At 30.9% G+C, this 25,236-nt stretch overlaps 1 protein-coding gene across 4 annotated transcripts; it reads left to right on the top strand.

The window, feature by feature from the left end:
* The first annotated feature begins 5,843 nt into the window (after positions 1 to 5,843).
* On the top strand, positions 5,844 to 23,353 carry LOC111286183 (uncharacterized). Of its 4 annotated transcripts, XM_022876010.2 has the most exons (25): positions 5,844 to 5,998; positions 6,107 to 6,227; positions 6,331 to 6,390; positions 6,495 to 6,596; positions 6,710 to 6,878; positions 7,012 to 7,110; positions 7,808 to 7,957; positions 10,158 to 10,197; positions 10,435 to 10,492; positions 10,599 to 10,681; positions 11,114 to 11,212; positions 11,349 to 11,464; positions 11,593 to 11,711; positions 12,080 to 12,150; positions 13,028 to 13,133; positions 13,754 to 13,893; positions 14,042 to 14,200; positions 14,279 to 14,382; positions 16,651 to 16,826; positions 17,626 to 17,815; positions 19,327 to 19,426; positions 20,395 to 20,563; positions 20,930 to 21,012; positions 21,138 to 21,214; positions 22,793 to 23,353. In XM_022876010.2, the coding sequence occupies exons 1-25, from the start codon at positions 5,954 to 5,956 to the stop codon at positions 22,962 to 22,964; spliced, it is 2,808 nt and encodes a 935-aa protein (XP_022731745.2). In that variant the 5' UTR covers positions 5,844 to 5,953; the 3' UTR covers positions 22,965 to 23,353. The 4 variants fall into 4 exon arrangements, with proteins under 4 accessions (XP_022731745.2, XP_089618365.1, XP_022731746.2 ...); XM_089762239.1 differs by lacking the exon at positions 6,710 to 6,878 and having other exon boundaries at positions 22,793 to 23,287; XM_022876011.2 differs by lacking the exon at positions 7,808 to 7,957 and having other exon boundaries at positions 22,793 to 23,287.
* Positions 23,354 to 25,236: the final 1,883 nt, after the last annotated feature.

Genomic DNA, 25,236 nt, shown 5'->3' with positions numbered 1-25,236 from the left:
ATCTCGGCTCGATCCAGATTATTTTTTTTGACTTGCGATTCAATCTCGGTTGTTCGATCGTGATTCGATTCAAATCACCTTTCTGACTAGCAGCTCGATCTCGGTCATTTCCATTTACTAATTTTAATCTTATTTTTAGATCGGAATAGAGTAAATGTCGAGTCTTTGCATCATCCCTATCAATAGAGATGTGCAAAGAGGGGTAGCTGTAGACATCCATCTGTCTGGGGTATTATTATTTTTATTATTAGTATTATTGTTTGTTATTACTATTATTATAGTATAGTATGTTACATTATATTGTTATATTATTATATTATATTATATTATTATTAATATCATTGTTATTATTATTATTATATTATTATTATTATTATAGTATATGATCTTATTTTTTATTTTTACTATTATTACTAATATTATTATTACTATTATTATTAATTCTATTATTATTATTTTTATTATTTTTATTATTTTTATTTTCTTTCCTTTCTTCTTAATTAGTGATTGAATAAGGAAACTAAAATTAAGAATTGGTTAAATTAATGGAATTCAATCCTGCATGATCAATGGCCTTAATGTAGAATTGAATTAAAGTTTTTTAATTCAATCCAGACAAATCAGCTGAGACCTAACATAAAATCACGCTCAGGCATAATCTAATCCCAGGATTCAAGCCTGGATTAGTTCTGTTTGATCCCTAAAATTGCTACTGATGATAGCCTATAAATTGAACACTTTTATGGTAGAACAAGACACTAAAAATTTTGGGAAAAAAAACTCTGTGTTTAAGTTTTTGGAATTTTAAATTTCTAAGATTTTAGGGTTTAGGTTTGTAGAATTTTGGAGTTAGACTTTTGGGTTTGGTTTGAAGTTTTTAGGTTAGGTTTGAATCACTGACATTAAGGTTAAAGTTTTGTATTAGATTGTATTTTCTGGAAATGTCTAGTGATTTTTGGAAATTTTTTTAAAAATTTGGGTTTTTGGTTAAATGTTTAAATTTTTCGATGAATTTTCCCCAAGCTTTGAATTTTTTGGCAGAATTTTGGCTATATTTTCTAGAAACTAGTGGGTTTTTCAATTTTCGATTGAATGTTCTTGGTTTTTCTAGAGAAAAGTTAGAGAATTTTCGAGTCAGAGATAGTGGGGACTAAGAGCTTTTAAAAAAAATGGAGAACTCGACTTTTATACTGTTTCAACACGACGCCATTTCTGAATGCCTAGGATCTGAATGAACTTGAGTAGGATCTGCATGTCGCTCGTGGATCGACTTGACCCGATCGTAAGTTATTTTATTTTATTTTTATTTATTTTACATTTTAAGTTTTTATTTTTAGCTTTTTTTATTTTTTTATTTTATTTTATTTTGTTATTTTGTTATTTTTATTAAGTGATCTATTACTAAATATTTTATAAAAAAATTCTTTATATTGTTTTTGGAAAACAAATAATAAATAAGTAAATAAATAAAATTTTTTTCAAATACATTCATGAATCTTACCAAACTATTGGAGAATTTTCATGGATTTAGATTTTATGGAATTCACCAAACTATTGGAAAATTTCATAAATAAATTTCAAAAAAAAATGAAAAAATAATTTTTATCCTATCAAACTATTGGAGGATTGTATCTTAGGTTAAATCTTACTAAACTATTAGAAGATTTAATGAATTTTTCAAAGAAAATAAAATTTTATAAATATCTTTCAAATAAAATCTCACTAAACTATTAGGAGATTTACCTCAAAGTAAATCCCATCAAACTATTGAAGGACTTTACTAATTTTTTTGAATAAAATACATTAATAAATTTGATGACGGAACTTCTTCAAGATGTGACACTAGTTTTCATGAATACTCCTGATGTGAGAGAATTATCTTAAATTGCTACCAAACTATTGGAGTAATTTTAGGATTAATTTTGACGTTAAATATTTTGGTAAATTATAAACATATTCAATGCTTGGATTATTTAGAATCAAACTGATACCATCTTTTAGATAGGCATTGTGAGGGTGCTGTAACCTTTCTCACACGTAATCATACTTTCGAACATAAAACCTGGTTTTGTGGATCAGAATCTACTATTTAAATATACATATGTTAATCTTGGAACTCTTATTTAAATGGGATAGATTCGATCAAGTGATCAATACCTAAACAAAAAAAATTAGTGGCGACTCCCATAATCTATGTTTAGTGATAAATTCATGGATCTATACATTATGACATCTTTTTTATTTTGTTTTTTGCAACCTAATTTTGATAATTAGATATTCCATGATTATTATACTTTATATTAGAAAATTTTAAGTATATTACAATAACCAATGTTATTAATACCATGTTTAATTTGTAATACAAATGCTTACTTTATAAACTCATAGTAGAGCACTAGTATTTTTCTAATCTATAAATGCTTTAGTTTAGAAAAGGTAATGTTGGCCCCGCTTCGGCCATTTCATTTTTTAAGTGGGACACTAAGGTAGGACACATACTTTAGGTTTTTTTAGTTATTTTTAAAATTTTACTTTTTTAAATTTTGTTTATATTTTTTATTATTAAATTAATTTTATTTTTTAGACTACTTTTAACTGGAGAGACCCATTATCATTTTTTTATTAGGTATTTTTTTGCCTTTTTTATATTTTATCTTTTTAAAAATTTTTATATATTTTATTATAAAATTTTTATTTTTAGTGGGATTCATTACTTTTGTTTTTTTTTTGGCTCACTTTTTTTTTAGTTTGTTTTTGTTTTTACTTTTTATATTATATTTAATGTTTTTTTTCAATAAAGTCCACAATTTTTTATGATATTCACTTTTTTGTTTTGCGTTTTTTTAATTTCTTTTATAATTCATAAATTTTTTAAATGTACGGCTTACTTTTTCAATTATATTTTTTGTGGGATTCGCTTTTATTTTTATCTTTTTACATTTTTTTATTTGGTGCTATGGGTTTTTTATATTTTTATTAATTTAATATTTAAATAATTTTTTTTATTTTTTTAGTTTAAAACACTTGATATCATGTTTTATAAAAAAATTAATTAATCTTTTTTATATTTTACTTTTTGTTAAACCATCTTAATATGAAAGACATGTCATGTGTTTTTTTAGTTTTTTAGTTTTTTTTTTCATTTTTATATATTTTATATATTTTTTAAAATTTTATTTTTTTGATAACTCACTTGATACAAAAAGTATATCATATAACAAGTAATTTGATTTTTTTTTTCGCTTTTATTTTTTATTTTTTCTATTTACAAATTTTTTCTTTTTTATTTGATAAATATTTTCAAATAGTTTTAGTATTTTTTTATTTTGGACGTATTTGATATCATTATTAAAAATATATTTTTAGTTACTTTTTTAATTTGATAATTTTTAAAAAAATTGATATTAACGTAAGTTCAACATGATATCTTATTTGATATTTTTTGCCTTTTTTTTAATCTTTTAAACAAACTTGTTTATAATTTTTTGTCCTAAACAATTTTGATGTGCATAAAAAACTATATATTTTATTATTTATTTAGTTTTATAGATATATATTATTATATTAATAAAGGTTTTTATCTTAATTTAAGAAATTATATTTTAAACTCAATATTAGATGTCAATATAGCATCATTTGTTAGCTTTTTTTTTCTCATTTTTTCTACTTTTTTTGTTTATCATTTTCTCACTTTTACAATTTTTGTTTGTTTTTGGTATTTTTAAATTAGTTCTACGAGAAAAGAAGGATTAAGATATCCACGTTTCATTTCCATTTGTTTTTTTTTTCTTTTTTTCATCTATTTTTTAATTGATCATCGATTAGACCAAGTAATTCAAAACATGATATGGTGACAAAACATGAAAACTATACGAAAAAAGACATGAAAGTGACGTATATTAAAATTTTAACAAAAAACATATGAGGGTTTAACAAAAATAAAAAATACAAAACACAATATGAATTTTTATTGTTTTACACTTTATAAGTACGCAAATTATCATATCTACCTATAGTAACGCATGAACACTTTTATAATATAAAATTAATTGGTCTTAAAAACCAAATGCTAAGATTTGCATCAAATCATATGTAACAAAGTGAATATTTTTTATTTATGGCTTAAATGTAAAAAAAAGCACTCAAACAAAAAATCATTTATCAATTAAGTCCTTTATCTTCAATTTTTGATCAATTAAACCTAAATTTGATGGAAAGTGATTAAATGACTGATGAACCCCTTACTACCATTACAGATAATCTATGTGGATTTTAAGTGCAAACATGGCACGTGACATGGATAAAAAAAGTTTGACGTGGCAGGCGGGATATTTCCCTCCCATAAATGCATATGTGGCCTCTTTTCATTTAAAAATAAAAAAAATGTTAAGATTTCTCAAGCTTAGTTGTATCTCTATTTTGTTGTCCCTTGTAAAATCCCAGTCTCTTACATAATAGACTAAGGGTCATGGTGCTGGGTATATCCATATGATGGCAACTCTTAATGCATATATAAAGGCTGACTATATGGCCATATAGACGCCATTGGCTGCACCTCATCTTTCTTCTTATCCTTCTTTTCGCCATTTACAGCACTCACACTCACTATTTTTTAGCTTACTTGCTAGATTAATTGGATCAAACCCATCTTTTGTTACCTTTATTTGGTTTTTGTCATCGCCTTTCAATGAAGCAAACTCCACCTATTCACAAATAAAAGAAAAAAACAATAATCAGCATAAAATTTTTCCCAAAATTTTTCATCGGAATAAATGAAATCAAAGTGGGTTTTAGCTAGGTTTTACTACCTAAGAGATCGATTACAATTTTCAAGTTCTTTGAGCAAAACTTTTTTCCATTCATAGTTACCAAGATTCTTCGAAAAGAATTTTACGATTTGGGAACTTTCAAAAAGCCCAGACTCATTTTTGCTATTTGGGAATTTTTGCTTTTAGTGCTTGATTTTGTTTTTAGTAATTGATTTGGGAACTTTTATTTTCAAATTCAAAATTTTGAGATTGATTTTTAAGGATTTCAAATATTTAGGGTTTGCAAAGGTTTAAGAGTTGATTTTTAGGGGATGATTTTTACGTCACTTGTATCAAACTCTTCTACCATTATTGCCACGTTAGACTTTTTTTTTTCCATGTTATGTGCCATGTTTGCATTTAAAATCCATGTAGGTTATTTGTAACGATAGTAACGGGTTCAATAGTCACTTAACCACTTTTCATCTAATTTGGGTTTAATTGATTAAAATTGAAAATAAAGAACTTAATTGAATGTTATAAAACATTAAGAACTTAACTGATAAATAATTTTTGTTTTAGGGTCTTCTTGACCCTTAAGCCTTTATTTATTTTAAATAATAATTATAATTCATTGAACATATAGTTGAATATAAGTACCCAAAAGTTGCATTAACTTGCCTAAAAATCACATTAAATTAGAATTTTTACTTATGAATTGATAAATCTAATTAATCAAATAATTCATTTAATAAAAATCTTGTAAATTAAAATTATTACTTTATAAAATGAATCAATTTCATTAATATTTATAATATAAAAGATTTAAATAATAATTTAAAAATATAATGAGTAGGAAAGTTTTCCAAATTAATTTTTTTTATATATTATAGACAGATGGACTATAAATATAGATTTAGATTATTGTCACTTTATTTTGATTTTACGTAATTTTATAAATTGAGTTTGTTATACTAAATTCATAGTTGAAAGAAAATGAAACAAAATTATTGAAATAGGAATTAAAAAAAAAAAAAAGGGGGTACCCGAGCACATTTGACATGTCCATATGTCATCTTTCGCATCTTCTTTCCTAGGTTAGTGTCAACAATAAAATTTGTAAAAGGAAAAAAAAGGGCAAAAAGGGAGGGGCAGCGCAGGCGGTGCATCGTGGTCTGAGAGTGAGATTCCGAGTGGAAATCAAGATGGGTGGAATCAGATCTCTGCTCCTTGTTTGTATGATGTTACTGGTAATTTCAGTTTTTTTTTTTTTTTTGTTTTTTACTTTCTGAAAGGGTTTCTTTCTTTGTTTTAAGATTCTGTTATTTGTGTACTGATTTGGGAATGGTAATAATCAGTTGATAGCAAACGCCACAGTTGGAGGTCGTAAGAGTGGGAAGTCTTCTTCCTCTTCGGTTTTTTCTTTGTTCAATCTTAAGGAAAAGAGTAGGTTTTGGAGTGAGGCTGTTATACGTGGAGGTACCCATGAATATATATATATATAGGTTTTTTTTTTTTCTTTTCTACATTTTTTCTTCTTTTTGTTGTTGTTTCTTTAAATTTTTTCAATAATCTTTTTCAGATTTCGATGATTTAGAAACCAGCAGTCCTAAAATGGGCGTTTACAACTACACCAAGGCAGGTAATTGAACAAAGTGTGTGTTAATTTGGTTTTGAATATGCTCTCACTTTTCAATTTCAGGAATTGCATTTCAGTTCACCATCTGTCTCTCTTACTTTTTTCAGGTAACATTGCAAATTACCTAAACCTTATGGAAGTAGATTCTATGTACCTTCCGGTTCCTGTCAATTTCATTTTCATAGGATTTGAAGGAAAGGGGAACCATGGTATCACTTTTTTACTTCACTTACTACTTTCTTTTTCTTCTTTCACTTTAATAATGCTTGTAATTCTGATATTTCATTTCCTTGATCACTTTTGTTTTTTTGTTTGTAAGTAGAGTTCAAGCTTCATCGGGAAGAACTTGAGCGATGGTTCACCAAAATAGATCACATCTTTGCACATACACGAGTTCCACAAATTGGAGAACTTCTCACCCCTTTTTACAAAATTAGTATAGATAAAATGCAACATCACCATCTTCCCATCATCAGTCATATAAATTACAAGTAATACTTTGTGGTTTTTTTTTTTAGAATTAACTTCTTGTTGATTTATACACCTGTTTGCATGATTTCTTTCCTACCAACTCTTAGATTAAGATTTTCATATTATTGTAATGTATTGATGAATTCTCTGCAGTTTCTCTGTCCATGCCATTCAAATGGGTGAAAAGGTTACTTCTGTCTTTGAGCGTGCCATCAATGTTTTCGCACGTAGAGATGATGTATCTGGTGACAGGTGAAGCAAGTCCTAACCCAAATTCTCTTTTACTTGGTTGTTTATGGGTGAAAAATAACATATATATATTTTTAAATTGTGTGGGGGTGGTTGTCACTCTACATGTGGGCTCAAATATGACTTATATATTCCTTATTTTTTTTAACTATGAAAAATCTAATTTTCACATGACAACCACTGAAATTGATCAGGAAATAGGTACTTCATGGTTTTTTCAAACATCTCTAAAGTCCTATGGGCAATACCCTTCTGGTAGACTATAATATAATTCAATTGAGAAAATAAAAAAATGTAGATTATTGCTTTCTTGATACATTTGTACACTTATAGGTGGGGATCTATCATTGCTACTCATTTGTTTTGTTGCATCATTTGGTTTCTAGTCCAGTACTCTATTCTACATATTGTGGCATATTCAAGTTAGGATCCTTCTTTTCTTTATTAGCATATTTTTGAACTTTGTATTTTTCAAATCTTGTGAGATGAGGAAAACATTCAATGGTCAAATGTTTTGATGAAAACTTTCAATAATTAGATGTTCTAGCTGGTTAAGAACATAGTCTCCTTGTGCAGACTGTTTTCTATAGACTGTTAGAGTTTCTTATTGAATATTTTTCTCACTTTGTTGGCTTAGGTTTAGTAATCTGAATTACATGTCTTTAGCTTCATTCAGTAAATTATGGCTCATTGCTGACAGGGATGGCACTGATTCTCTTTGGCAAGTAGATGTGGACATGATGGATGTTCTTGTCACTAGCCTTGTTGAATATCTTCAGCTTGAAGATGCATATAACATCTTCATTTTGAATCCCTCTCGTGATTTGAAAAGATCTAAATATGGCTACCGGTGCGTATTTTAGTAAGACAATATTCTTATATTTTTTCCCTATGTTTTTAGGACAAACAAAGCCAAAATTGTAAAAACATCCATATGATCTAGCCCTTCGATCTTCTGCCTTTAGTTTCAGCTATTGCTCTTAACATTTCTTGGTTCATACCAATTAACTGAGGTAAATTTCTGTTCTTTTTCCTTCCAACATAATCTAAGGTTATTTGATATTTCAGCAGGCTATATAAAACTGAGTGGAATATCTGGTGCACTCCTATTTAAATCTAGATTTGTTGACTAAGACCGAAGCATCTGTTTAACATATAACCGTTGGTAACCTGGCAAATCCATTTTGGTTCTGAAGGATGGATCAATTGCTCAATGCGATCCCTTCATTTAGGACTAAAATTCATTTGAAGTTGGTTTTGCACAAAATTCATGTTGTGGAAGTTCTGATGTAGGAATTGCCATTTTGTATTTTACTTCCTTTCTCACTCTCGCTGCATGGCACGTGCATGTCTATTGCACTAATTGGAGTTGCAATCTCCTTGAACCTTTGACTTTGAGTGGGACTATATTATTGCTGGCTGAATTGGTTAATACAATCACAATTAGGTTTTTCCCCCTCTTTCCTTTTCATCTGTTTCTCTGATTAGAAACTAATTTTGTAGACAGTTAAAAATGCATTTTTCACTTGTCACCAATATGTTACATGATTTACAAGCCATGGCATGTATGAATCATCATTTCTTAAATTTTGGACTCAAGGATTTGGCTGAAAAAGTTTCTGAAAATAGGATATGGGTGCACGGATACTTTTTTAAAATTATAGGGAACAGAAAGGTACTTCTAAATTGGCTATATAAGTCTACATAAACCTTTGAGGCATTTATATTGGCCCAATATAAGAAAATTGAATAGTAATTGGGCAAATGCTGACCCAAAACCAAAGGAGCTTAGATCTTCTATTCCTTTGTTTGTTTATTTTATATGGGCATATAACAAAGACAATAATATTATATAGGCTTCAATATGTGTTGTTGTTGGAAAAGTATCACATGATTTACTGGGCCAGATATTGTCATTTTTTATCTTCTTGTAACCTTTTCAGTTCCTTCTCACGCTTTATGCCATTCTCTATTCTGTATTTTCCATTTTCGTCATTCTCTTATTCGCTCTTTATGTTTCCTCACAACTCTTCCTTGCCCTCTCTCTTTCATGTTGTTATCTAGGGTTAATTTCATGTTTGATTTGAGGATTAGATTTGTGCACGAAAGTGGTTGTAGTAAGAATTCTCCATTTGATCTCAATTTGAAGCAACTGATCAGCTATTTTCCTCTGTCTTCTCTGATCTTCGTTTTCTTCCTTTGTTGTTTGAATTGGCTCATGGGAGTAACATCCAAAAGTTTCACTGCTGAGTCAACACATATCTGTGCTGTGTCATGTCAACACGGGTATGGCACCAAAAAATGATGAGTCCATGTAACAGAGGAAAGAACTATGACTTAAATTATAAAATTTCATTTTGGTGGCTCAACCATATGGTTTCTATAATGATTTAGGCTTGGCCTGCAGATGTAACCCCCCTTAAGAGGATAGAGTCCAAGGTTTGAATCCTCCTCACCCTTTGACTTCCCTTTATGTATGCACAGAAAAACATGTTTTCAGTTATCTGTATTTGGACAAATTGTGTTTGGAGTAGCATGTGTAACCTGCAGAAGGGGTGAGTGAGCTATAGTGCTATATATGCCATAACTGTAACAAAGATCTTTTCTGAGTTCAAACGTATATTAGATTTCCATCAACAAAAATGCAGAACGCACTAATAATGGTCTTTCCATACCATAGCCTCTAAATCTTGAGAAAAATGTACATTATTTCTCAGTCTTTGCAAATATAATTTTGTACTTCCAAGTTCAAATGGCAAAGCAATATTCTATGAACTGATACGCTATTAACATGTTCTAGTCTCAAGGTTAAACCACCAGTCATTATTGCAAAAGGCTAAACCACCATTTAGTTGGTGACAAAAGTTCAGGATCTTCCTCTACCTACCATATTTATCTAGCTTCTTGTTTATTTATTTGGTATATGGATCAGTTACTCCTGGTAGTTAAACTTATTTTTATATCTATTTCATAATAGATGAATTCTTCAGCTATTTATTTGTTTTCTGTTTCTTTCTTAAAGTCTTTGCTTTTAAAAAATTAATTGGCAGGAGAGGTATAAGCGAGTCAGAAATTACTTTTCTGAAAGAGGTACTTGAGGGTTTCTTTGTTGCTTATATGTTCCAGTTTCTGTTCTCTTTGTCCATTAAGTATCATTTTTCAGTTTTGTTGTAAAATAAAGTTTATCATCATTTATCATCATTTTGTACTTGTTAATTCCTTTTCTGTCTTGGTAAATTTTGTAGTAGAATATTTGCTTCCCTGTTATCATTTTCCCTGGTACATTCATACTTGAAAACCTGCTTTAATTCAATTTTTATTTATCAGGATAAGAGTCTGCAAAGTAAAATCCTTCAGTCAGGGAGTGTTCCAGGAAGTGTTCTTGGTATGAAATTGTGTGCTTCTTGTTTTCATTTTTTTTTTTTTTTTGCAGTTGTTGGGATTCTCTCCCATTTTTCTTTCTGGGAATTAATATGTTGAATAATTTGTAGCTCTTGATAATATTAAGAAACCGTTGTATGGAAAGCATCCAATGGCAAAGTTTGCATGGACAGTTACAGAGGAAACTGACACGGTCTGTCCCTTTTCCTAATGCAATCTGTTTGCTTCATTTGTTTGACTTTGATCTGGTAATCTGAGTATATTGTTTGTAAACTGGCACTACTGATCCCATCATTTTAACTAATCCTACTTCCCCAATTCATTTTATTATATTCTTTTGGATTTCTTGTTATGACAATGACATGTATCTTCATTCCTTCGACTTTAACCTGGTAATTTGAGATTACTTTTTTGTAAACTTGTAATAGTGAATTTTCAGTGTGGATATCTGAATATTGACAGCTAATATCAAAAGGATGCATGAAATTTCAATTCTTGGTTTTCTTTTGTTAAGAGTAAACTATCACGTGTGGTATATCATTTTGTTGCTCACAAAGAAGCGTCTTGGAGCCACAACTATTTCAATTAAGGTTTTTATTTTTAATTATGGTTGATAAATTTTTAGGTGGAATGGCACAATATTTGCTTAGATGCACTGATGAATGTTGAGAAGTTGTATCAAGGAAAGGACACTGCTGAAATAATTCAGAACAAAGTTTTACAGGTACTTGGTCTTGTTTTTCACATCTTTTCTATTTGATGCACAATCAAGAATCATTAGACTTTGACAAGTCTGCAACTTTTGTTTAACATTTTCCTTTTTTTTTTTTTAAATATATCTATAACATAAACAACACAAGTTATTAAATGGGAAGAATGAAGATATGAAGCTTCTTCTTGAAAGGAAATTAAAGTCTGGGGACTTCAATGATCACCATGCAGAATGTCTAACAGATACATGGATTGGAAAGGACAGGTTCAAAATATCTCTCACCCACTTCCTCTCTCTCTCTTACATGTTTAATACACGGAAAAACATGTACAGATTGGACTGTTGTAATAATGTGTATGTGTGTATTATTATTATTACTATTGCTGTGTCAGGTGGGCTTTTATTGATTTGAGTGCTGGACCTTTTTCCTGGGGACCTGCGGTTGGTGGAGAAGGTGTGCGAACAGAATTAAGTTTGCCAAATGTGGGAAAGACCATAGGTGCTGTTGAAGGTGCTATTATCATTCTTTTTTCTTTTGTTTAGCTTTTCATTTATTTATTAATTTATGTTTGAAACATTCACTTGGTGATGTTCCCGGATGTAAATGAAACTAATGCTTGGTTGTTATCAACTTTCGTCAGTAAATTCTTAGAAATTTGTCTTTGATATTTTGTTGTTAGTATGGCCATTTTGATATTGAATTCTTTCTTGTAAACATTGTATAATTTCTTTGATTCTTATTATGCTTTCTTTCTTAATGATAACTGCTTAATTAATTTGGTATTTGTAAAATATTTATAAGGTCATCTGTTCAACTGTCACTTAGTACTTTTGATTGCCCCTATCTGCACTTACTTTTGTTTTCATTGTGGCAAGTAGAAATTTCTGAAGATGAAGCTGAAGATCGCTTGCAAGATGCAATTCAGGAAAAGTTTGCTGTATTTGGTGATGTATGTTTGCTCTACATGGTCATGTGAATACATTGATACTAATTATACACATTTTCGCACAAACAGTGGCAATTGTTGCTTTATATGCATCACAAAATCATGGTAGGATTTGAATTGAGGAGAGTGTTTCTCTATTTTTATAATGGAATTTATATATGGTTCTTATCTTGTCATTTAAAAGTTGCCATCTGAAGGGTTCCATTTATCAGTGCCATGCTTCAATAAGGATTCAAAGTGCCGGAAGTTGAGTGTGTCTGTGTTTTTATATTAATTTATTTATGCAGAACACATTTCATATAAATATACATACTTATGGAAGGGTTCATCTGTTCCCAGCTTGGCCTTTCCTCATCAAATATCGAAATTTCTCACATTTCCCTGTAAAGTAGTACTTTTTTGATATCTTCTGCTTCTCTTCCTAAATTATATGACATTAAATTTTGATTAATATAACCATTTTGGTACCACAAACAGAACTTTCTCTTTCACATTTCCCACTAGTTTTATGTAAATGTAAAGTGTATGACCAAAAAAGTCATGATTTATATGATTTTATGATGTTAAAGCACTTGAATGTTGTGTCTCAGGTACCTTTCTGTGACTTTGGCAGTCATTGGTTTATTAGTATATTCATAAGGTTTTAGCCATTGACATCCCCTTGAAACAGTCTCTTGGCTTTCTTTGGATTGTCTTGTGTTTGTCCCTCGATGTGTTGTTCATCCCTAAATGGAGCATATACTTCTAACAAATAAGCTTAAACTGATAACTAATTTCTCTACTGTTTTGGAGGCTCATTGTTAATATGCAATTGAAGGTTTTTTCTCTATTAGATTTCTGCACTTTTCTTCTTTAATTGACTCTGGATTTAATATTGCAGAAAGATCATCAGGCAATTGATATTCTTCTAGCGGAGATTGATATCTATGAGCTTTTTGCTTTCAAGCATTGTAAAGGAAGGAAAGTTAAGCTCTCTCTATGTGATGGTATGTTTCGAGCTATTTCTACCTTCATTGCTTTTTTTCTTGTTTCTGCTTCCTCTTTTTGGGAAAGTTGCCAGGGGATTCATGAAGTATGTTGCTTGGACTGGGGATATTATACTATGTTTTCCTTTAATTTGGAGGGTCATACATTGTACTACTGTTCACTTTGAGGTGTTGAATATGTATCTAACAGAGGTGCTTTAAGGATCACGAATAGTCAAAACAACATAGGATATTAGCGTAGATGGTTGGTGTTAAGGCAGACCATTCTTATCAAGTCTATTTACAATGAAGATTTATTGTTGTCTCATGTTTTTGCAATGAAATCTTTACTTTTGAATCACTTGTTTTAGTTTCAATGGAACAATATATAATCTGTAGGTAAAGTCATTCCTTGAGATTTAACTGCCTAAATGTTTCTCATTACATACTTGTTTTATTAATTAGTTTCTTTATTTTGTTGGGCTGGGCTGTCTAAGATAATGGCTTTATAAAAATTCAATTTACTTTTAATTCTAATATTTTTTCTGTAAGAGTTATGGTGCTATGCAATTTTATACTCTGCAAGTTTCTAATATGAAATATCTGGTAAGTTTATTCACTACGAAGATTTATGATTTCAGAGCTTGATGAGAGAATGCGGGATTTAAAAGAAGAGCTTCAGTCATTTGAAGGTGAAGAGTACGATGAGAGCCACCGGACGAAGGCTATAGATGCTTTAAAACGGATGGAGAACTGGAATTTGTTCAGTGATACTCATGAGGTATCCTTTATTTCCATGAAAAATATCAGCATAACATTTTCTTTAGGACTTTTGGGGATCATCTATAGTAACTACACTCTTATTCAAGCTATTGTTGTCTTGAAACCAGAAAATTGCATTTCTTTGGAACTGAGTTGTTTCTGTGCAGGAATTCCAAAACTACACAGTTGCTCGGGATATTTTCCTTGCACACCTTGGTGCGACCCTATGGGGATCTGTGAGACACATAATATCTCCTTCAGTTGCTGATGGTGCTTTCCATTATTATGAGAAGTTATCGTATCAATTGTTTTTCATCACGCAGGAGGTATGATACATCTGAAAATTTTCCAAGGATTATTTATCAAAATACTAAATTGTATTTTCTAATTTCTCACTGATACAGAAAGTTAGACATATTAAACAATTGCCAGTGGACCTAAAGGTTCTCCAGGATGGGCTTTCCTCTTTGTCGATACCTTCACAGAATGTAATGTTTAGTCAGCACGTGTACGCATTCTGAACTATTCTTTGTTTTTTCTTTTTGTTTTTTGTTCTTTTTTGTTTCCCATTATAAAATTTTGCTTTGAATGGTGACACCGGATAAATATGGTTGTTTATTTTGTATCTATAGTCCATAGTTTCTTTTATATTTGTAGGATATGTAGTGGAAGTAAATTTGAAATTAGATTGAGAGTTTTTTTTTTTTTTTTGTAGAAAATGAATTAAAAAATGGAGTTCAGTATTGATGAAAGGATGTAGTCTTGAAAATAAGCATTGATGAGGGTTTTTGCGATGATGATAAAACATAAAAGAACTTTTAGAATTGCAATTACTAATTACTTAAAAAAAAAAAGATGTACAAGTGTGGGTTTCTGAAAAAGACAGGTGTTTACAAGGGGGATTCAAGTTATAGTTTTTGGATCTTCTGTTCTTTTTTTGGAATCTATTTACATTGTTGGGTATTTATTTTTGTTATAAAGACAAAAGGAGAGTGATTTAAGACAGCTTTGAGGGCTAGGACTTATGATAATTTTCTGATATAAATTATTCTAAATTCTAGAGGAAGATAGGGAAAATTAAATAAAAAAAGACCCCTAAGCTTCACTTGTAGGGTTCTTTAGGAGACACACCTAAGGTTGATTGGATAACACAACCACAATTGTTACAATGCTGAAAAATCTCCAATACTAAATTGTGTTCTAAAAGAAAGATTACATTGATATTTATATAGGCACCTACTAGAGGTGGCAAAATTTGACCAAACCTAAAAGCATACCCAAAGTGACTTGAAATTGAACCCTGTCCAATCCGGATTGACTATTAAAGATCCAAACTCGGAAATAACTAAACCTAAAAAGCCTGAACCTGAAATAATCCACCTGTACCCAAAACAGTCTGAACTTGGATCAATTTAAATTTGAAGTGACCCGTACCCAAAGCAACCTGAACTCAAGACCAATCCGACTTGAAACTTGTAAAAATCTGAATTTATAATCCTCAATGCTCTGATCTGCAAATAAATGACTTTGTCTAAAATAAGTTAATGAACAAATCCTTAATGAAAATGAATATTATTTATATTATTATATTATTATATCAACACAATTAGTTTTAAGTTTAAATACAATCAGTTTAATTTCTAGAATTTCTTCTAACTAGCATATGAGTTTCTTTTTATAAATCTTATAAATCTAATTGATCAATTAAATAACTATAAATTGGAAGAAATTTTTGAAAAATTGAAATTGGTATTCTATAAAAAATAATAATACCTAAAACGATAACAACAAAATGCACAAAAAGAAATACTAATTATGAGCATATAGATAAAGCTACTGTACCATTTATATTACACAAATATTTATTAATCTTTTTATATCACAATTTCATTTTAAATTTATTAAATTAATCAACGATTTTGGCTTGACATCAAGTAGGAAGAAAACAAAATTATTTATTGTATTCGAATTTACAAAAATGCCGATAACTTATCTATGTCCCAACGTGACCCGAATCCACCTGAATCTGAGATGGATTGAACTGGAAATAGTTCGAATCCGTAATGGTTCAAATTCAAAATTGTCCGAATTGAAGTTGACTTGAACTTAAAATGGCTCAACTATGACATGGTTCATGATGGCATGAATCTGAGACGACCCAAACATGAAGTGAACCTGGACTCAAAAGTAACTAGAACCCACCCAATTGCCAACTCTAGCTCCAATCTAAAAGAATTACAGCTCTTTTTCCAAGTAGGACTTAAAAAATACTTAGATTACAAATAGAAAACTAACAAACTAAACTTAAAAGAAAACCTAATTTGACAAGGAAAACTCAAAATAAGATTCTAGAGACAATCTGAAATTTCTATCAAATTCTAAAATTGCAATAATTCCCTTGAGCTTAAACTCAATAAACAGAAAACTAAAATAACCTTCAATGCTATTACAACAAAATAACAAAATAAAATCTTAAATAGTTTAATCCCTTGATCAGCATCCATGCATTCTGAATGAGTGTCTACAGCTTAAGTTTTAAGATCTCCGGTCAAATCATCAGCCTCAATCCTTTCACTAACCAACGTGGCAATGCTGTTTGTCTTATTCTATATCTTAAGGTCTGCATGAGATGCTTTTTTTTGTAGAAATCCTATGCTTCATTTGTTGCCATAGCAATTGTTGTTGAAACTGTTTATTCGTTTCTCTCCTAATTATTAGTTCATTGGCTTGTAAGTTTTATTTGGTTCCTAGCCGTACTAATTTATAAGAATTATAGGTTATCATTTTCAGAAGATCCTGCTTTGGCAATGGCATTTTCTGTGGCACGACGAGCAGCAGCTGTCCCACTTTTGCTCGTTAATGGAACATACAGGAAAACCATACGTTCCTATCTTGATTCTTCAATTCTCCAATATCAGTTGCAGAGGCTGAACAATCATGGATCTCTCAAAGGTCATATACTGTCTTCTAGTTGCTCACTGGGGGAATAAAATCCGTTTGATTTTGTAGCTTTCATTTTGATGACTACCCACAACAAAACCCAAAACTCCTGATCTTAATAACATTAATATCTTTTGTTCGTATTCAAATCCAAATATAGCCTCTTTCTGACTGATTGTTTCTTCTAGGAAAGGAAAAAGAAAGGTTGAAACAAATCTTTTATTTTCTTCTGAATGTGGCGGTTCTAGGTATTCCGAAAGTTCTTTGGTTTGAGTTTCCCTACTGTAGTGTCAATTGGCCAGTACAGTTCTAGTTTTCCTCTTAAATGCACTGAAGGAGCCCTATTTACTTCTTTACACAACATATGTTCATTTTGTTTATATTACCACTCACCACTCAAAATATTTGTTCCATGATTTCACATGCATGGATAAAAACTCTATTACTCCCTTTCTTCCAAATTGATTGTTTAACTCTCCATTTTGCAACATTTTACAACTGTCCCTACTCCGTTTTTTAACATTTCAAACTCTTTTAATTTTTCTGATTCCAAATTAGTTCCGGTGATTATTTTAATGTTTTTGGAATTTAAACCCATTGAACATCAATATTATTAAAACATCAACATTTTCTTGCTAAAATTGTGTGCCAATTCAAATGTAGACATTCAGTATATGGATTGAGGCTGTATTTTAGGTGAACTCGTGACATTGCATGTGCCAATTTGTTGCATGTAGGAGCCAAGCTAAATTATTGGTCGTTTCATTTGCCTTTTGAATTTAACATCTCACTTGATTCTTAAATAATGCAGGATCACATGCTCATAGCCGGTCCACTCTGGAAGTTCCAATCTTTTGGTTTATTCATACTGATCCGTTATTAGTGGACAAACATTATCAGGCCAAGTCGCTCTCTGATATGGTTATTATTGTCCAATCAGAGTCATCATCTTGGGAAAGCCATCTGCAGTGCAATGGAAAATCACTTTTGTGGGATTTAAGGTTTGCGTTTGCATCATTCCTTTAAAGAAATAAATAAAGGAAGGGGTTTCATACTTTAGCTATTCTGTATCATGCATTATTTCTCAAAAAGAATGCCTATGCTGGCTCAAAGAGTGATGAGTTTATTCCAGCAGAGTTGGCATTGTTTGTCTTGCTACTCATTTGGTGCTATTTCAGTTGCTTAAATGTCCTTCATCTAAATGTGTTTGGATGAGGAATTTTGAAATTTTTAAAATGCATCAATTCAATATACTAACATTTTTAATTGCATTGTTTAAATATTTTTAGAAAGAAATTTTGAATATTGGAATTTGATGAGATAAAAATTAATTATGATTGAGAAATAATGATATTCGAGATAACAGAAGAAAAATATCAAAGCAATATGCAATATGGGTGTCATTATATTTGTAAAAATGTATAAATATTACCAATAACATTAAAAAAGTAAAAAATTGAGTTTTTGTAGTTAGAATTAAATAAAATAAAAATTACGTAAAAGAAGAAAGATAAGAAATGCTGACATCTTAGTAAAAAAACCAATGAATTTCACAAATTTCACACGTTGAGGTAGAATTTAAAAAGAAAATTTGAGCCTTCTAAAATCCCTGTTTCAAATTTCAATAATTTTAGCAATTCTAATTTTTATTTATCCAAACAAAGTAATTTAATTTTAGAATTTTAAAATTCTTTTTATAATGAATTTTCTCGAAATCCTTCATCCAAACGCATGCAAAGAGTTTTAGGCATCAATCCATTTGACTAGTAAAATGTAAAAACATGTGCCAGCAAGTTAGTGGTGGAAGTTGTAATCTTTTCAATCAGCTTGCTTTTAGACTGTCAACTCTGTTTGTCTAAATTGGATTGTCTTTTTAAGTCAGCTCTTTTGTTATTTGCAGAACTCCTATCCCAAGTTATGCCATGTGTTCTGTTATATACTGGGACATTGGATGACCAAGCATTAGATGTTATGCCCCTATTGATTAGATATCTAAATAAAGTTTCTTATGGTCGCAATGAGGCCTTGTCGCCATGACAAGGAGGTGGCCCTAGAACATTTAGGTTTGAAATTCAAGTTCCACTGTTTGTGGGTTTGGTCAAGCTTGTGTTGGAATTTCTAGCTGTATGCTGATTGTTGATTTGTTTGTTTGGTTTCTTCTATTGAATGTAATAATTATGTTGCATGTGTTGCAGGTTTTTTAATTCTAATTCTACTTGTACATGTAATCTCATAAAAGAAAAATGAAGTTGCTTTTGGTCAAAATAATTGCAAAAGCTAAAGATGGTGCTTTCCGGCATTGTTTCTTTCTTGTGTATTAGATGATTCTTTTAAAATGGCATTGAGTTCAGAACTATGTTAATCCCAAAAGCAATTTGTATATTGATGCATCATGTGTTTTCCTTCACCATTTCAAACTTTGATGAATCATGCAGCAGACAACCTGACAGATGCACAATTATTTTTTGTCTTTGTTTATTTATTTGTTTTTGTCCTTTTTCCCTATATTCAGGAGGCCCATCAAAGCTGCTTTGGCTGCCGTGTCTGAACATCTGGCTGGTTTGCTACCCCTTCATTTTGTCTACAGTCATGCCCATGAAACTGCAATCGAGGTTTGCTAATTTTCTCACCCATGATTAAGTAATGAGGATGCTTACATTCAACCTTACCAATCCTTTTTTGAAAAAGTAAGGGTCTGAAATTGCCGTTCTCCTTTTATGCGTGGGGCCTGGTGGAGGAAGTTCTTGCACGTTTATCTTGAAGATGAAACCTTTCGAGTTCTTTCTATAAGTTCACCCTTATAATTTGCATTTTATTTTAATCCCTCTCTCTCTCTCTCACACACACAAACACACATGCATGGATGCAGGACATCTATGCACATGTACAGCCATATTTTGGTTTGTCTGCTTTGTCGTTGTCAGTTACTTTCTGTTTCTATCCTCTGGAACTTGAAACAAACACTGGAACTGATACATGATGTGTGAACATGCCTTTTGACTTTGACTAAGATTGTGTTATCTGATAATGGTCAAAAATGAATATAGTGTAGTATCTGTTTTCAGTTTACAATCTGATAACATCAGAGCCTGCTGATTCACTTGAAATTTTGTAAATTTTTTTTTTGTAAAGAAAAGAAAATTGTAGTATTTGCTCTTATCGGTTTCGGATTTGATAACTGGCGAGTGTTCTGGTTCACTTAATATAAAATCCCTTGAAGGGAAGGGCCCATAATAGTAGCTTGCCACTGTGGTGGGGGCTATTCTTCAGTGTTGCCACCCCCGCCTTGCAATACGGTGAGGGTCTAGCACGCCCATTTAAAAGGGAAAAAATGCCTGACTTGGTGTTCTAGATATGTGAATTACAATATATGATAAATAATTGAGTTGCCTTATTCCCATATACACTTTGGTTGTTGAATCCATATTATGTCACTAAACGCATATTATGTCACATTGACTTAACATGTGAGTCCTATGTGCATATAAAGCTGACATTTGCAATGAAGAGGCCATAGCATGCGGCGAAGTAAGGTGACCCTAAATAATTTGGGCAAACTTTGTTGCTTCTGTTTTGACAGGATTGGGTATGGTCTGTGGGATGCAACCCTTTCTCCATTACTTCTCAAGGCTGGCATATTTCAAAATTTCAATCAGATACGATTGCTCGGAGCTACATCATCACAACTCTTGAGGAGTCAATAAAGCTGGTCAATTCAGCTATTCACCTTCTACTCTGGGAGCGTACAAGTATCCTTTTCTGCAAATAAATAATTTGAGAAGGACAGCATGCTTGCGCCCATGTGATTCATAACATGCTCAAACACAAAATTATGCAAGGAAGGTGGCCTTTTCATAATCCCCCTAATCATGTTAGACTTGGATTTAAAATACACCCATGGCTGTGGGCTTGGTACCTCTTATTTATCATATTTTGTACCATATATTAGGGCATGACTGTTTCCACAAGAAAATGTTCCTGCAGTTTGACGGGTTTTTAAGTCAACAAAATCTGATACTCGAAACATTGCTATAGTAAGAATTGCTTTTAGAGTGTATTTAGTCCTGACTTGGTAAAAATGCAGTTTCTACAATGGGAGACTTAACAAATAGCAGCTGAGAAAACCTTTAAACACTTCCAGTCTCAGGAGCGTGAGCTAGTGAACAAATATAATTATGTTGTCAGCTTATGGAGGAGAGTAAGTGCACTGCTTGTCATCTTTGATTAATTTTATTTAATTAATTCAATTAATACCACGTTATACTTATATGATGGGTAGTAACTGTTTACTTTAAAAGCTAACACGCATTTCTCTTTTTTCAGATTTCAACTATTGCTGGAGAATTGCGTTATGTAGATGCCATGAGACTGCTATATACCTTAGAGGAAGCAACCAAAGGGTTTGTTTTTGCTAAAAGTCTTTATTATTTCCTGTCCTTATTATTTGGTTAAATTTCAAAATAGTCATGCAGAACTGAGATCTTTGTTTTGCATAGATTACTTTGTCAGTTAGAAAAGTAAGGCTTCTGATGATGAGCTTTTGGGCAGTTGCAACTGATGCATTTTTTTCCCCTAAATTTGAGCATCTGCATGCAAACACATTAATCCTCAAGTAGTGTAGTTAAATTCTTAAGACTTCTAGTTTTTGAAAAAGACGAGCAAAATACTTGTTGAGAAAAATATGATATTTAAAAGGATGGAAATTTTGACATATAAATGCTGGGAAAAACTGAGGTGAAGCTTATAAATCTCTTTAAGCAACATTAAGCAAATGAAAATAGAGAAAGCAAATATTATAAGCAGTTGTATCCAGCCATTAGTTCCAAGCTTTTTGGCTGTCTTTTGCATTTGGATGATGGGGATGTGGATCGATTTTGTTTTCTCAATTAATTGAATTGGTTGTTGGTACAATCTAACTGCTCAGTGTACTTGGCATTTATAATTCAGTAATCATTTACCACTGCAGCTCGATGCCTAAATATGTGGTAATATCTTCTGATCTCTTCAAACTAAGTGTTTTTGATGGGATGATTTATTTGTTGAGCTAAAAATGTCAGAGGCCCGCTGTGATTTAGATGTTTATGGTATTACATTGGAGGATGGTCCATTTTGTGGTAATATCTTCTGATTTGTTAAAAGCAAACTGTTTTCCTGAATTTGATGGTATGATGTTTATGAAAAAAATGTGAGACTTCCAGAAGGATTTTGATTTTTATGACATTCCATTGAATTGTGAACTTGGTTCAATTAATTCATTATCATGGGGGTTACTGTTATGAACTCAACTGCAATGACCATAGGTGAGGCGGTTTTATTTTATGGAACTAAAATGGCCTGTTGAAATTCAGATTGATTCTAGTCCAAAACCTGAAACCTCAAGAAACTTTGGGATCTTGAAAAGAACGAGCGAAAGAAAATTATTAGGAACCCACTTCTTGTTCTCTTATTTTAATAGCTAATTACAGGAGAGAGAGAGAGAGAGGTTGAACTGTGCGTTTTGGAGAAGTATGGTAACCAATGCCTTGGCCACAAAAGTTAAGAAGCCTCTTAGAAGTTTTTCATTTTCTTTCCTCCCATTTCCCCTCAAGTCAATGTGGCATATAGGAACTGTTATCTCACATTGGTAGAAAATTAGAATCCCTAGTGTGTGTTTGTGAGATTTGGATTTTGGGTTTACACCTCTATAAACAGTAAGAACCCCTACCCTTGTAGACTGACTTTTTGGTTTGCTAGCTCTTTGTTTCTATTGATGCTAATAATTGCAAGTTCTACCCAGGATTGCTGCTTGTGTCTCTTCTGGCACCCTTCTCTCTATGTTTTAATTGTTTTTTGAGCACAAACAGTGACCAATTCCACTTGTGCTAAACATGTTCTGATGAAGTTTTTGTTCTTTACTCACTCTCTGTGTGTGTGTGTGTGTGTGTGTGCAAGCAGTTAAAGTTTTGGGGCTGATCTGGTAATTTCACTTTCTTATGCAGGTTTGTTGATCAAGTGAATACAACCATATATCTTCTTCACCCAATTCATTGCACAAAAGAGAGGAAAGTACATGTAGAGTTCGATGTGACAACAATTCCTGCTATCTTGATTGTTTTAGGTGTTCTATATTTTGTGCTAAAGCCAGGACGACCAAAACCTAAGATCAACTGAGCTGATGTCATGGTTGCAAAGTAGCAGCGTTTATTGGCTCAAAGCTTTCTCGTAAATGTCTTATGAAGGGCCAAAATTCCCCCCATGATCATATATGGGTTTGAGGTACACATGTTATCATTCACCACAACAAAGCTGTATCAGAGAGAATGGAAATGCGAAAGTGTCAAAATGGTGACAACACCGAAAAATATAGTTGCGGTTGCTTCTATTTTTTTTTTTTTTTTGGGGTACTATTCTTTTCATCAACAGTGGGGAATGAATATTGAAGATATTTCAGCATCTTGAGGCAGTGACCAAAAATCAAGGATTTTTAACTGGTCTTTGAAACTGTTTATGATTTCATCATTAAAAAAAAAAAAAAAAACTAGTGTATAATCTAGTGGAAGAAGTGAAAGCAAAGCCAAAAGCATCCCGGTGCAGTCCCATGTTGCCTTGTCTAATAATCTATCAAGGCCCTTTTTACTTTTAATGGGAAACATTCTGTATAGCATAATGGTATGACCAAAAAAACTTTTATGACAGAAATGGTGGTCACCGATGAAGAACAGAGAAGAAATTAGAGGAAGCAGAAAAAGAGGTAGTTACGGACGAGAAAACAGAGAACATTCTAAAGAGATTATATTTCTCTTATCAGTATGAATGATATATTATCCTCTGCTACCCTTTTTACGCTGATTAGCCCTTAACAAATCTTAGGAAATGCCAGCAGCTCTCGCACCTACTCCCAAATGGCTAAGAGCAATCTTTAAAACAAGGATCTTAACAAACAATAAGCCTTGTATGCAAAAAAATGAAATAATAGTTCAACTTATAAAAGAACCAACTCAGTACTTTAGCACAAGTTCCAATCAGATTAGGCACGTATCACATAATATATACATCTAACCAAAAAATTCACTAAAAATCACCTCAAAACAATAATTATTTCACTTTTATAATGAAAAGTAGAACTTTGCATCAGATTGCTTGTCTTCTTGGATCTCCAAGTTTTTTGAATGCTTCAAAAAAAAAAAAAAAAAAATCCCGTCGATTAAAGGATGGAATATATCATAAACTACATAGCAGCCAACTACTTCCCACAGGGTTGGTTTTTTAAGGTCAAAATATTATAAGAAAAATGTTCCTATGTGGTTGCTCTTGTATTGATTAGTGAGTCTTTTTCTATTTTTATTAACTACTATTATCCTTTTCTAATGTTAAAATGCCAAAATACGGAAAAAATATGTATGAAAAGTACATAGAGAGATATGAAAAAGTCATATTAAAAACCTTGCAAATTAAAATACAAGAAGAAAAACGAAAAAGAAAGATATTAAAACTGGAGAGAGAAAAATAAAATATATTTTTTTGGCCAGAAAATTTTTTTTTGCAAAGAATTAAACCAAAAATATTCACAAATACTAAAATTTTCCAAAATTTTAAACCGAATACTCAAAATAGTTGGTTTCCAAAAACTTCAAATCAAATGCCATAATTCAAATACTAATTCCCAAAAATTTTAAACTAAAATTTGATTCTCTCTCTCTCTCTCTCTCTCTCTCTCTCTCTCTCTCTCTTTTTTGTCTTTTTCAATCCTTAATTCTTCAAAAATTACGAAAACTATAAAAGAATTCAATAATTACAAAAAAAATATATAAAAAATAAAAGAAATGCTAAAATTACATAATAAAAGATAAAAAATGTAAAAATCATAAAAAATTTTCAAAAATTATAATACAATCAATCACACACAGAAAAAGTTTTTTTTAAAAAATAAATATACGATTCAAAAACTTTCAAAAAGTTGTTTTTTTCTTTGAATTTGAAAATCAAATAACAATAAATGAGAATATCATGTGGAAAATGGATGATCTCAGGATTAATCCCTCAGAGATGAAGAGAAATAAAAACTATTGGGAAAGAGTCAAGCCTAATAAAAACAAATTTTGGTCAAACTCAATAAAAGTTGACATATTTTATAACCTTTTTTTTTTAATTTTATGCCCGATTAATTTCTAATTTTGTACATGAATTAAAAATTTTAAATTATTTTAAAAAGAATAAGAATAAAAATAAATAAAATGATTAATTTAATAAATTAAATATTATTATTTTTAATCATTCAAAAGAAAAAAAGAGCAAAAAAAGGTTTGGAGTCGAAAACTAAAAGCAATCCTAAACTTTCAAGACTTGTGAAAAAGGAATTAACACCGTTGCCTCAAAAAAGCAACCACCTTGAAAGACAAATATGGAATGGAAAGCCACACGTTACAATGTTTATATGTACAAA

The sequence above is a fragment of the Durio zibethinus genome, chromosome 6 (genome assembly GCF_047325235.1).
Source record: "Durio zibethinus cultivar Kanyao isolate XHJ-2024 chromosome 6, ASM4732523v1, whole genome shotgun sequence".
NCBI lineage: Eukaryota > Viridiplantae > Streptophyta > Magnoliopsida > Malvales > Malvaceae > Durio > Durio zibethinus.
The sequence above is the reverse complement of the archived record's forward strand: the minus strand, read 5'-3'. Positions and strand labels throughout refer to the sequence as shown.